This window comes from Coenobita brevimanus, chromosome 23 (assembly GCF_032717465.1).
Source record: "Coenobita brevimanus isolate Jiangsu-jjx chromosome 23, ASM3271746v2, whole genome shotgun sequence".
Lineage (NCBI taxonomy): Eukaryota > Metazoa > Arthropoda > Malacostraca > Decapoda > Coenobitidae > Coenobita > Coenobita brevimanus.
The window spans coordinates 61,853,894-61,869,197 of record NC_136976.1 but is presented as its reverse complement, the minus strand read 5'-3'; the positions used below and the strand labels follow the sequence as shown (position 1 = coordinate 61,869,197).

General features: G+C 39.5%; 1 protein-coding gene and 1 non-coding gene across 2 annotated transcripts in view; one reads left to right on the top strand and one right to left on the bottom strand.

Annotated features, from left to right (window-relative positions):
• The window catches only part of LOC145392990 (fat-like cadherin-related tumor suppressor homolog), a 569,943-nt gene that overhangs the window by 52,914 nt on the left and 501,725 nt on the right, over positions 1-15,304 (bottom strand). Inside the window, exons 35-38 of the mRNA XM_080267295.1 lie at positions 11,217-11,431; positions 10,515-10,796; positions 5,696-5,953; positions 4,227-5,396 (exon numbers count right to left, since the gene is read on the bottom strand). Of these exons, the coding sequence (XP_080123421.1) occupies positions 4,227-5,396; positions 5,696-5,953; positions 10,515-10,796; positions 11,217-11,431 (1,925 nt within the window). The remainder of the gene's footprint in view (positions 1-4,226; positions 5,397-5,695; positions 5,954-10,514; positions 10,797-11,216; positions 11,432-15,304) is intronic.
• On the top strand, positions 7,876-7,994 carry LOC145393107 (5S ribosomal RNA). Its single transcript, XR_013896124.1, has one exon. It is a non-coding gene; the product is annotated as a 5S ribosomal RNA (ribosomal RNA).

The following is a 15,304-nucleotide window of genomic DNA, read 5'->3' as shown; positions in this document are numbered from 1 at the left end:
TTTTGAGAGGGACTATGTGGAACACGCATGTCCACACATACTACCAGATATACAAATAGCAGAAAAAGTAATACAGGAGGAGTTAAGTAGATTAGACAGAGGAAAAGCAAGTGGTCCTGATGAAATTTCATGTTGGGTATTACGAGAATGTGCTAAGGAGTTAAGTAAACCATTATTTTTAATTTTTAAGAAATCCTTGAGTCAAGGGAAACTACCTGATATTTGGAAAAAAGCAAATATTGTCCCCTTATTCAAGAAAGGAAACAGACAAAATCCACTCAACTACCGACCAGTATCACTGACCAGTGTTGTAAGCAAGGTATTAGAAAAGCTTATAAGAAAAGCTTGGGTAAATCATCTAGAAGAAAACAGTATGATAACAGAAAGACAGTTTGGTTTCAGAAAAGGAAAATCATGTGTTACTAATCTGTTGAGCTACTATGACAGAGTAACAAACACAATACAGGAAAGGGAAGGATGGGTGGACAGTATCTATTTAGATTTCAAGAAAGCTTTTGACACAGTACCACACCAAAGACTTTTATGGAAACTGTACCAACAAGGAGGAATTCGAAGCAAACTGTTTTGCTGGATGCAAGACTTTCTCATAAAAAGAGAAATGAGAACAGTACTAAGAGGAAACTACTCATCATGGAAAGAAGTGACTAGTGGAGTACCACAGGGTTCAGTGCTGGCACCAATCATGTTTTTAGTGTATATAAATAATATAAACAGTAACACTGGAAATGAGAGCTATCTGAATATGTTTGCAGATGATGCAAAAATACAAAGGAGAATTACTAACACAGACTCTTGTAAAGAGCTACAAGAAGAATTAAATAAACTTCATGAATGGAGTAGTACATGGCAAATGGAATTCAATGTGGACAAGTGTCACGTAATCAAGTTTGGTAAAAGTGGAAAAAGACCTGATTGGAATTATAAGTTAGGAAATAAAACCCTATAAACATCAGAAAGAGAGAAAGACCTAGGTGTGATTATCAATAACAGACTATCTCCGGCTGACCACATCAGCGAGAAGGTACGGAACATGTATACACTGCTTGCAAATGTGAGAATAGCATTCACATACATAAATGAAGACATGCTAAGAAGGATAATAACATCATTCATTAGACCAACCCTGGAATATGCATCAGTAGTCTGGAGTCCTCATCTCAAAAAGCATATAGACAAGATTGAAAAAGTTCAAAGGGCCGCTACAAGATGGATACCAAGCTTAAGGGACGTAAGCTACGAAGAAAGACTAAATAAATTGAATCTACCAACACTACAGGAGAGAAGGAAAAAAGGTGACATGATAATGCTATATAAGTGCATATCAGGGAAGGAGAAAATAGACATAAATGATTACTTAACATATGGAGAAGCATCAGCAAGAGGACACTGCAAAAAACTGCATAAGAAGAGAGGTGATAAAGACGTAAGGAAACTCAGTTTCCCAAACAGAGCAATTAATCAATGGAATGCACTACCGAATTAAATAGTGTGTGCCAAAACAATTCACAAATTTAAGGATATGTATGATAAATATGGTTTAAGACATGGGACAGTACAAGCTTGACTCATTCCTGTAAAGATACAATTAGGTAAGAATTAGGTAAGAACACACACACACACACACACACACACACACACACACTGCATCACTATACATGATTTCAATATTTCTACAAGGTTGCAATAATGAGGACTTATATAAGTGTGCATTATCATAAATACATCTTGAAAGGTTGCTGGTTCTTTGAAAGCAGTGATAAGAAACAGGGAAGTGAGCATGGAAGTGAAAAAGTTACTACATGACAGTATTGTGATACCAACTCTAACGTATGGAAGTGAAGCTTGGACATTGTTGGAAGGGCACAAGTCAAGAGTGAGAGCAGTGGAAATGAGTTATTTAAGAGGAGCCTGTGGAGTCACATGAAGAGACAGGCTGACGAATGAGGATATAAAGAAGCGTTGTGGTGTGGATGTGGATGTGATAGGAAGTGTTATGAGGAACACACTGAGGTGGTTTGGCCATGTGGAGAGGATGGAGGGTGAAAGACTGAAGAAGAGAGTGTATGTGAGTGAGGTGGAGGGGGGAAGAGGGAGGGGGAGGCCGAGGATGAGATGGAGGGATGGGGTGGAGAGGTATATGAGAGAGGGGGGTGTGAGTTGGGAGCAGGGCAGTGAAATGGCGGGGGACAGGGCGACTTGGAGGCGATTTCTTTGTGGCCAACCCAAACGGGATTGAGGCGTCTGGCAATAGATAGATAGATAGACATCTTGAATAACATTAAACTAAGCATTCTGAGGGTTAGCTATGCACACATGTGGAGAACAGAGTGACTGCATAATGCCAACTGCAGAAGTAGGTTGTAACAAAAGTCTACTGATTGCCAGCTAGTGAACATAAGAAGTCTGTCAGAGTTATGTATATTTGTGAATTTCCACTTTAAATAAATAACTGAATGCAAATTTATTAATGTTCACCACTTACTGGTAGAAGTAAGCTAATTGTGAATACAGCTGCGAAGTGTTAATGAACAGAAATGGTAAGACAGAACGTGAGGAGAGAGAGGCAAGAAATATACTTCAAGGTTAATAGTGAGTATTATACAGTGCTGTACTGATAATTATTAATAGCTAAAGTTATAAGAGATCAATGGTAATGGCTGTGTTATAAAAACAGGACTATAGGATTTCTGTGGTAGGCTGGATAGCCCATACCATACTACAAAGTTCATGTCAAGAGTACAGTACAATATATCTGTACTGTGAGAATAAGACAAGGATTGCCAAACAACTGTTCCTTCTAAAGTTCAAAGTTGCAAAAGTTCAAATGATTTGTGGACACAAGCAATTCAGATTTTGGTGGTTGCATTGTATCTCATTCAATCAATTTTTTTCTGGTTCTCTGGTACCTGATATGGATGATGATGATGATGTATATAAATCAAATTATGATGTTACTGCTGCTGCTGATGATATGAGGCCCCTAATAACATAGTGTACCGAACGCCACATGTTGAAAAAGGAGGAAAACGCAGTTAAAGTTGCATAACTTTGAAAATGCCATAATTTTGGAACTAGTGAATATTTTTTAGTGCTTTTATTTTTTTTTTTAAATATTTTAGCTTGAAGTTCATACTTTCACGTCATGCTAATCTTGGAAGAAGAGAAATTAGTAGCATTCTGAAAAGTACAACAATAGCTGCATTTTTCTCCAGTGTGTTTATTGAGAGATAAAACGTACTCTCAGTAAGCATTTTTAACAATCAAACCAACCAAAGATATCAATGGGAAATGTTTACAAAAGCAAAATAGATGTATGTAATACTGTTTTCAGAAAATAAAAACTATTATAAAAAAAGAAATCTTTCATTTTAGCCATTTGGGAATAATGGTAAGCTTTTTGCTGTTATGAGAAGGACCAGCAGCTTTTTGCTCACTACTAGAGTCACTCATGTTCTCAAGACAATGAGAAAAAACACTAAAACAGCTCTGAAAATAGCCAGTTAATCCAGGCAGTGTTCTAGGCCAGCTGATAAACAAAAAACTGTGTCACGTCACGACAGATTCCCAGATCACAGTTGCCAATGCCTTGCTGAGCTCTCAGCCTTTCCCGTTTTCTGTACATAATGACTAACTTACCCTTAAAATCATGCATTTTTATGCTAAAGTATTCCATTATGTTAGAATAATGGTACCATAATTAATAATGCTATAAAAAAATGCATGGCTGTGAGCATAAAGAAATGTTAGTATCTGGTAACACCAAACACGTTGCTGGGAGGCACGTCCTACGTGCTGTGACCAGCATGAAGGCTTGTCAACACACTGAGGTGAAGCGGGCAGTGAGACCATGTTACAGAGGGGGAATTTGGACCCTAATGCCAGTTGCTTTCTGTACCTCATGGTTTCTTTCCAGATCAAAGAGGGCTTGGTCTACATAGTGGTATACTTAACTCGGTTTCGCTTGCAGTGGCGCTTGGTACATTATGTTATTAGGGGCCTCATATATAGACCAAAAATATGATTCAGATATTTACCATTCAGCAAGCAAAACTGATCCATGAAACACCAGGCTTAAAACTTTATGTAATGACCTCAAATTTGTCTCACATGAGAATTTTATACAGAATACTGTAAGTTGAACACTTCTGAATTACTGCACATATCTAATGTACATATCTAATTGAAATGTACTTAGGTCATCTTACCTCCAAGATACTGTAGTCAATCCTTCCAGCAGTAAACATTAAATTCCCTGAAGGATAGAGTGTCCGGAACCACACAGAGAATGTGAAGTGCCGTTCAATTGGATTGTGTAATGAGTACTGCGCATAACTTTTTCCTTTGAAAGACAGAGGAGACACTGGACTGTAGCATTCTGGAATGTTGTCTTTCCCAAGGCAGCTTGATCTGTTCTGTTGACAGGTTGGTCCTACTAGTCCTTCTGGGCACAAGCATATGTATCCAAGTCTAGAACTGTCTGGAACACACCTTTTGTATAATGGGCAGGGTTTATGAGCACACTGGTTGACCACAATTTCACAACGAGCGCCAGAAAAACCACTTGGACAGACACATTTTGATTCATGTTGGTGGTGGAGAGAGACAAAACTTAAAGTATCAGTGGATATTGTCACCTGCTCATCATCAAGTATGACATTCTCTTCACAGTGTCCATTTTCACAGGTGTCCTCAGTGCACTGATCCTCAACCACACCTAAGACTTGGAGTCCCAGAACAGCCTCCAATGTCTGCAGACCTGATGCAACCTTTTTCCGTACAAAGTTTCTTGAATAGAAATTATTAGAAGATTTACGAACAACAAAGAGTACGTCAAGGTCTCCTTGTCTGTAGGAAGATTTGCTATATGGCTTCCTTTTATCATCTCTTCTTCTTCTTCTTCTCCCATGACTGTTCTGCAGACTCAGAATGATAACATCACGAGATTTTGCATTCATAAGATTCTTGATTGCTCTGTGGAAACTGCGTCTGTAGGAGAGCAGGAACTCCTCTGCGCTTGCTCCTCCAAGCTGCACAATAACAGAACTCTCTACCATATCATCACTAATGTCAACAACATCTATATTTGCTTTACTGAAAGATGTTAGCTTTCCATCAGTAACAGAGATGTTGACAGTGTATGAGCCTTCATCTAATCCTCCAACAGCAGCTAGAGTTCCATCTTGAGGATTGACAGAAAAATATCTTGTGTTTATACCAGCTGGGTCAGGAAGAATGGAATAAGTTAGTACATCATAAGGGTCTTGATCTGCAGCCTTCACTTTGCCCAAGACTCCTCCATAGTATTCTCCTGTGTGTACAAATACAGTCACGTACAAAGGAAATACGTGTGGGGGGAAGCGAGACTCTTCAATTATCTGGAAAAGAAATGTAAAGATTAATGATACCATCAATACAAACTATTGGAAGAGAATTTTCATAAAGACATGTTACAGCTACAATATATATAGGAAAATAATTTTTCTTTGTATTTTCTGCTTCATATGAAATGTTTCATGGCAATCAAAAGAAAATAATATTATTTAATATGAATCACATGATATTTCCTGGAGAGAGTGAACCAATTAATTATGAGATTGACTGGAAATTTTTCTAGGTACTTGGAGAGGAATATTGCTGAGATATTTTTGAAGTGTAAAAAATAAGACCAAATTACCTTCACATCAATCCATGTTTCTGAATACAAAGGAGGACGACCATTATCATACACTCTTATCTGAAGGCGGTATTTTGCTTGTACTCTTTGGTCAAATTTGGTAGCTGTTCTTAACTGACCATCCTGAGTTATCCGAAATGCTGTATTGTCATTCCCCTCACGGATCTCATATGTGAAGGGACTACCATTTCCAGCTCGATCATCATCAGCATCTATAACATCAAACTTGAACACCAGGTGATTCACATCCTTATCCTCCTGTAATTTACAAAGGAGTGTTAAAGAAAGGAAATCATATCTATATCTATATATTTATATCTATCTATCTATCTATATAGATAGATAGATAGACAGATAGACAGATATATATATATATATATATATATATATATATATATATACTGTATATATTATATATATAATTATATATATATATATATTGGTGGCAGGTGGTGGCGACCATCATCCACTCACTTGATGTAGTGCTGCCTACTTCTTCCTTAGCCTTTATCATTCTTTTTCTGTGCCTGCCCTCCCCTCTTCCTATTTCTCCCATCCTTCCTGTCACTTCTTATTGCTTTTCTTTCCTTTACAGGTGACTTTATGTTGAGTGACAAGCCAAATGGTTTCCTGTAAGCCAGGAAACCATTTACAACACTGGGTGGTAACCATATAACCAACCCATACGTGCTCCCTACGTGTCAACAAGTGGGCTGGTGGAAGGCTAGTGCCCCTCCCTGTAAAACAAATAACTCAAAGTCAAATGGCCACCCTTAACTCAAAGTCAAATGACCACCGTTTACGGGATTATGGCGTCTGGCAACAGGCAGACAGATATATATATATATATATATATATATATATACAGATAGATAAGACAGACAGATAGATAGACATAGACATTGCCTAACTAACACATATGTGTTCCCTACACGTCCACAAGCGGTTTGGCGGAGAGTTACTGCCCCTCCCCATAAAACTAACTCAAAGACAATTTGCCGTCAGACAATTCCCCGTCAAAATATGGACGAATCCCCATCAGGACAATTCTATCTATCTATTGCCAGACGCCTCATCCCATTTGGGGTGGCCACAAACAAATCGCCTCCACGTCGTCCTGTACCCCGCCATTTCACAGCCCTGCTCCCAACTCACACCCCCCTCTCTCATATACCTCTCCACCCCATCCCTCCATCTCATCCTTGGCCTCCCCCTCCCTCTTCCCCCCTCCACCTCACTCACATACACTCTCTTAGTCAGTCTTTCACCCTCCATCCTCTCCACATGGCCAAACAATTCGCACCCTGGATAATTCCCCATCATTCCATAAATACAGTACCTGTATACTTATTATTAATTAATCAATACTTTAATAACCATCAAAGTCTATGTTCAATAACATAGGCTTTGGATATTATTTACTAGTCGCACCTTTAGTCAATATTGACTAAAGGTGCAACTAATAAATGATATCCAAAGCCTACACTACTGAACACTGACTTTTATGGATCCCCCTGAAATACAGTTACTAAAGTACTGATTAATTAATAATAAGTATCCTGATGGCAAATCGTCCATGTTTTGATCGGGAATTGTCTGACAGCGAATTGACTTGATGGCGAATTGTCTTGGAACCCTAGCGTGCAATTCCTGCACCACTCGACACACCACCTTCCTCACTACTCTAGTCACCAGCATTTTCAACACTTTCCCTAGCCAATGCACTCACTTCGTTCATAAACCCTTCAAAGTCTATTACTGACACCTCAGACATTGCATCATCCTCTTGATCCTCCCCAGGAAATGGCTCATAGACAAGTATCCACTCTCCATCACAGGTGGTTGGCGCTTCTTGGGGTGGTAATGTCGCTACTCAGGGTAACCCCGGATTTGGGCCACTCCTCACTGCCCGTCTCGCTTACAATGAGTTCAATTTGCGTACTAATAAAAAAATAACTAAAATTAGAATAAAATAGGTCCTCACGTACTCTAAACATGAGTACTAGGGGGATGTACTGTACCTATACACTACTGTATGTACAATACCCCTCCTAATTTTGGCACTGTTTTTAGGTCAATCTGCCATATTTAGACATCAAAACACACACAGGAATATCCAAAGTAATGCTAAACACCAAGAAAACCATGAAAAACAAAACACTGAAAACCGAAAAAGTTCATTCAACGGCTATACCACGTTGAGTACACCGCTTCCTGTCCGATTAGCGAAGTTAAGCAACGTTGGGTCTGGTTAGTACTTGGATGGGTGACCGCCTGGGAACACCAGATGCTGTTGGCATCCCTACGTGTCATGTGGGGTTGGTGGAGGATTAGTGCCCCTCCCTGTAAAACAATTAACTCTAAGCCCTTGGCCACCCTGTCTGGGATACATGGCGTCTGGCAATGAATGAATGAATGAATGAAGTTTTGTCTCATGTGATAGGTAGCGTTAGGAGAAATACATCGAGGTGGTTTGGCCATGTCGAGAGGGTGGAGAACGAGAGCCTGATGAGGAGAGTGTATGTGAGTGAGGTGGAGGAGGGGAGAGGGAGGGGGAGGTCAAGGATGAGATGGAAGGATGGAGTGGAGAGGTATATGAGAGAGGGGGTGTGAGCTGGGAGCAGGGCAATGAAATGGCGGAGGACAGGGCGACATGGAAGCAATTTGTTTGTGGCGAACCCTTATGAGATTAAGGCATCTGGCAATAGATAGACAGAAATTTTGTCTCCTGAGCCAACCATCCTTTGGCCCATAATAATCACAGCAGTAACCCTATATATAATTTCTTGGAATGAGCAAATATTCATTCATTCAACATCCAATCCTACGTTGCCCCATGAGGAGCGTAGAAGCCCAGAGCTAGGCAATTTGGTCCTGACATTTAAGATGAGAGTGACCAGCCTCACTCATCCCTGAGTGGCATTATGTGAGCAATAAACCCCAACCATCCCTTGGATATAAACCTTCACCAGCTCAATCTAATTGGAGCTCCATAATTGCCCTCTAAACCACCAGGTGCCAAAATCTGGTTATAAGCCATTTGGCTCCTAAGGTTTCAGATTTACGAGCCAAATAAGTTTTTAGTAGCCAAACTGACTACGAGCCAAAATATTTTACGAGCAATAAATATATTTATTTATATACATATTGTAATGATTAGAATCAAATAATGAGGTTTTAAACATTCACAATGGTGACAAGGAGGTGACAAGGAAAGACTTAATAATTGATCACAATGTGCATTTTTGTTAATTTAAGTGAGATTTATTTATTTTGTAGTTTACTCCTTGCCAAAGTGGATGTATTTTCTCCTTCCCAAAAGGCAACTTGCATGTAAAATTTGTTTGCCGAAGGAAAAAAAAAATACTCGCATTTGCAAGCTGTGGCTCGCCAAACAAGAGCCCTGTATGGAACACCCAGTGTAGTAAACTGTTTCCTGGTGTACAGGAAACCATTTGGCTTGTCACTCAGTGTACAGACCCACAGGCAGAAGGAAGAGGAAAGAGTGAAGGAAAGAAAAGCAGAAGAGGGAGTGTAAAGTCACCTGTAGGCAGAAGGACAAGGAAAGAATGAAGGAAAGAAAGACAGAAGAGGATGGAAGGAAAGAAGGATGGAGGAGAGGAATGGGCAGACACCTGAGATCAGCACTACATCAAGTGAGTGGATGGTGAGTGCCCCGAATGAGCAAATATTAATAATATTAATATCAGAAAGCTAGTTATGCTTAAAATATTGACACCAATGAATGGAACACTGTGTAGTTGGGTGAATTCACAGGTCCAAACTCAGTGATGGACAAAAACACTTAATATTGCTCTGAAACAATAACTACCTTCTGGTCTTCTTCAGATTCTTGGTTCTCTGATACATGAGTACAGATAATAAGTGAAATATACCACTTATGTGTAAATAAATATTATATGATTACATCTACGGATTACCAGCGAGAAGATTACACTATCTGACTGTTACTTAATATCATGTGATTATGTCCAGTGATAATGAATTGTGTTACAATAAGTTTAAAGGTCACAGACCATGTCAGCATGTACAGGTCACAGACCATGTCAGCATGTACAGGTCTTTTCACCTGTCTGATGATGATTTGGAACACGACAATGAACTGTCACTGGGTAGATTTGTCCAATACATGAACAGCAATCACACATGAAAAATGCCACTTGTCTGTCACTAAATATCATATACTTATATCTACTGACGATCAACAGTGATACACTATGTTATGTTTGAAGGCTGGACCATACTAGCATGTGCAGGTCTTTTCACATGTCTGATTATGTTTGGGGGCACTGCAAAAGGATGATAACAAATACATATAGTATGCAGCTGCTAAGTATTTTATGACTAAACAGTACAAGAAATATACTGTACCTGTACTGTTAAGCCATTTCAAAATATACTTTAAACAAACAGATTCTGATGTCTGATAATCCTCTGGGACACTACAAAGGGTTTTTGGCAATCACTTAATTAAATTACAGCTGTTAGGGATTTTGAGAGAGGGGATTTAATCATGGATTCCTTCAGTCTCATTTTCTGTTCCCTAACCCCAGGAATTGGTAGAGACTACTGTATATCATTACTTGTACTGCTTCTGAATAAATCAATATTGGCAGGGGTGTGTAAAACTTGTGAGAGACAGGCTGAAATGGGTCAAGGGAGGAATAATGGAAGTCTGTTAGTTATTGCTGTTCTATTTTCCCCCATAAATTATTCATTCCCATTTCTGTCCCTCTGGCCTACTTGCTCTTAGTTTCCTCTTGAACACTGGTGACTGAGTATTAGATGCTTTCCATACCTGAACATAAGCTGTGTGATTTGTCTCGATGAAAAGAGGTGGGTTATCATTGGCATCTCGAAGTTCAATGTTGACCATTACTGAGCCAGATCTCTGCGGAATTCCCTGGTCAAGTGCAATTACTTCCAGGTTATATGAAGCAACATCCTCTCTGTCAAGTGGGCCAGCAACATACACCCAACCAGTAATATCATCAATACGGAACTGGTGATCTGGATCTCCACTGGCAATACTGTATGTTATTCTTCCATTTGCCATGCTGTCTAAATCTGTTGCCACAACCTACAGATCAGAAAAAACTGCTTTAAGAACCAACACATGTGGTGCTGCCTCTAAACTGGCAGTCCAAATAGCAAATTTTAGAAATATCATGATTCTCATTCTCTCTATTAAGAAAAGTTAAGAACCTTATGAGCCAAAATGGTGCAATATTTATATGGAGTTATCTGGGGGCATTATAAATATTATACCTTGCTTTATTTGCATCCTTAGCTTTCAATGCCACAGCATTGAATGCTTCACCAGCTGAGATTTTCTGAAGTATATAATTAAATTTATGATATTTTTTCCTCAACACAATGTGGAAAAATGGCATAGGGCATTGCCGACTACCAGATCTTATTCTTGTAAATTCCAATGGAATTAAACTTACAAGCCAACAGATTTTTTTGTGGTAAAATGACATACTGTGAAGAACTTTACCTGAATAAGCTTTTCCCCAACAAGTGCTGCTTCATTAACTATCACTGAGTATGAATTTTGGAGAAATATGGGCTCATTGTCATTGACATCTGTGACAGTGACATTGACAGTTGCATGGTTGGTGAGTGGTGGTTCTCCTCCATCTGTAGCCTGGACTGTCAGCAGGTAGGAATGGGCTCGTTCAAAGTCTAGAGGGTCCATGATTGATACAACACCTGTAAATATAGCACAAATATATGCTATAACTAACTACACACAAAAGTTCTCAGGAGAAAACACTACAGTTCTGCAATGTAGAACAGCAGAAGTAAGAATATAACGTTAGGAAAAAATACACCAATGTTATGAATGTTTGCTGAAAGATTGGGGAAGTAAACACAGGTATAGCTATGCCTAATTCTGAAACAGCTTGTTTCTAAACACATTAAATGATTATAATCTCATCTCAAAATTTTTAGAGAGAAGTAATAAACTAGAATACTGTAGTTTACAGTCTAACAATAATCATTCATATCCTTTCCCACTGCATGGAAGAGCAATGCAATTAAATTTTATACCTTCATGCCAAGTAACGGTAACAACCTATCCCATACCCACTTCAGAGCATAGGGATCTGAAGCTAGGTTGCCACAGTCCAGAAAATTCCAGGATAGTTGCTGAGATACCCAGTCTGTCTGGCCAGGCAGATCCATCAACTGCAGGTAAGTATGCCTGCAGGGTCATCCTGTGCAAACTAGTGCTCCCCTGCAGCAGATACCGCCTTGCCAGAGTGAGATGCAGGGAAGGGTGTGGATATTTAATTCCTGGATGGATGCCACATTTAAGTCTCTCCAGCTAGTTAACGGGGGCACCATACTAGGCCCTACATCGCTGATTGTTTCGTTATGTACTATCTCCCAGCATCGTAAATAGCTTCCTGGAGTAAAGGAAACCATTAGGTGTGTCATTCTGTGTATAGCCACTTGAAGTGGAAAGAATAAAAAGTGACAGAAGAATGGCAGAAATAAGAGAGGAGAGTAGACAAAGTGAAAGAATTATATATGCTAACGAAGCAGGCAGCACTACATCAAGTGAGTGGATGATGGTTGTCATTACTTACCATGAACACTCCAGGGTAGGAGATTGAATTATGCTGCTGGTAGTATTTTACATGCAAGCATTCTCGCTCTCTCTCTCTCTCTCACACACACACTAGCTAGCAGCCACAGCGAATGGACGTCTCTTAACTGCTCCCAGGCCCAGCCACCACTGCGAACCTTAAGTAGTTTTCAGGAATTATGTTTATCCTTTCTCCCATGGTCTTGTTTTAAGTTTAAAATACTGTAAGTTAATATAGACTACCAAAAATGTAGAGATTTATTGGCCAGAGCATACATGAATGTTTGTAGTATTTTCGGTATCAGGTGTTTTTGGTACTGTTACCAATCTCAAACATGGCTGAAAATGTAAACACTGAGGGACTCGAATTTCCAGGATTTGATAGAAATACTAACGTCATGGATCTGGTTAAAACACTGATTAGCCTATGAGGATTAGTGAACTTGAAAAGAAAGTGGAGAATCTAGTGTTAAAGGACGTGTCTGAAAATACGGAGATTACTATACAGTCTGATCCAGTCCGATGAGACAGCGAATGAGGAGATCAGAAATTTGAAGCGTGAAAATATTGAACTGAGGAGAAAACTAGAAGAGAGTACTAATAAAACGGAGAAGGTGAGTAGAGTATTAGAAGAGCATAAGGCAAAGTGGGCACACATAGAAGAAGAAGAGAAAGAAGTGGTCAGCTTAAGAGAAATCATCCAGGAAGAAAGGGAAATGAACAAGAAAAAAATGGAAGAAAATGTAGTGAAAATACTGAAGAAAAAAGAGGAAATAGTGAGAGAAACTGTAGAAAGGAACAGATGTGTGGTAATATTTGGAAACAGAGAGGAGGAAGAAAAGGTTAGATCCGTGAGACTCGAGAGAGACACGAACCTGGTGAGAGGAATATTAGGCAAGATTGATCCCGAAGGAGACAAGTGGGTAAAAGAAATTGAGGAAGTCAGGAGGATAGGGCCTTATAAGAAAGGGGGGAACAAGACCAATGAGAGTCAAGTTGTCATCAGAAAGTGTAGTAAATGATATACTTAACCCTTTAACCGCGGGTATTGTTTTGGTCTGACTGTCCTCTCCCGCGGGGGTTTCAGCCAAATGTAAACAAACCTTTAAACCTTAATAATTCTGCACAGAATAAAGCTAGAGAAAAAAATAAGGTACCATTAGAAAGTACTAACCTTCAGCTTTCCATTGATGTAGGTTTCATGACTTTGTTGACTTTCACAGGACGGGCAGTGCCGTTAGAAGTGAGGGGTGTAAAATCACTATTTTTCGCTCACACATCATTACCTTCGCTCATACACCATTACCAAATGCCAACCTCATTCTGATAATAATACTATAAACATATATGAACACTGCACATACGATAAACACCCACTCTGTGTTCACTGAGGCAGGTAAAAGGCACTGTAATTACCTGCACTTCACTGCCACATCAGCGGTGTTGTAATCACTATTTTTCGCTCACACACCATTACCAAATGCCAACCTCATTCTGATAATAATAATATAAACATATATGAACACTGCACATACGATAAACACCCACTCTGTGTTCACTGAGGCAGGTAAAAGGCACTGTAATTGCCTGCACTTCACTGCCACATCAGCGGTGTTGTAATCACTATTTTTCGCTCACACACCATTACCAATTGCCAATCACATTCTGATAATAATACTATAAACATATATGAACACTGCACATACGATAAACACCCACTCTGTGTTCACTGAGACAGGTAAAAGGCACTGTAATTGCCTGCACTTCACTGCCACATCAACATGTGTTGTCACTCACACAGCTGGACAGATACTGATGCGCGCTTGGTCAGGGGTGGGGTGGGGGGCCCAGGGGGTGGGAGGTGGGGCCCCAGGGGGGGGAAGAGGGAGGTGGGGGTCGGCTGGAGTGAAAGAACTTAATAGCTACTCTCCCTTGAAACAATTGGCGCACGGAAAAAACGCGGGGTATTCAAAATATTCACAAACATTCGAGAATGACACCCGCGGTTTGGTCCAGTTTTTGCAACGTCATTCTGGAATGACACCCGCGGTTAAAGGGTTAAAGTGACCTGGAAACTAAGCAAAGAGGCAGGGATGGAAAATATTATACATAATAAGAAATGATTTGAATGAAGAAGAAAGAGAAGTTTTAAAATCATTGAAGGAACAAGTAAAGGAAAAAAATGACAGGAGGACAGAGGAAGAATGTAATACTTTTTTTTGGATAGTGATGGATATGAAAGTAAGGAAGTGGTATGTACGGAAACAGAAGTGAAGGAAACTAAGGGGGATGGCTATGAATGATCAGAAATTGAGGAAGTGGTACCGACGGAGAGAAGAGGGTATAAAAAACATCAAAAATAATTTGAAGGTGGTATATACTAATGTTGATGGTTTAATATTGGCAAGGCTTGAAATTAACGATTTCTTGAGAGAACATGAACCTGATGTCATGTGCTTTGTAGAGACCAAATTAAGAGAAGATACTGATGTTCATTTGGGACATGGTAAATACAAACTGTGGAGAAAAGACAGAAAAGAAAAAACGAGAGGAGGAGTGATGATAGCAGTGAAGAACAACATATATGTAGATACCATGGAAATGGGAGAAGGCAGGGCTGAAGTGATATAAATGAAACTAGAAACTGGAGAGAATGGCAAGAGAGATACAGCAGTAGTGTATGTTCCCCCTAAGACGAGAGCATGGAATAATGACGAATACCAGATGTTGTCAGATACGGCTAGTTATTTACAAAAAATAATTTAGAAAACCAACAATATAATTTTGGTGGGTGACTTTAACTGTAAAGAGGTGAACTGGGAGGAATGGGACTCAGGAGGCAGCGAGGATTCGTGGGGCACTATATTATTAAATATAATAACGAATAATGTGATGATACAATGGGTCACAGAAGAGACATGGTTCCGAGGTGAGGACACACCAGCAGGGTTAGATTTACTGTTTACCAAAGAACCCGATGTAATAGAATC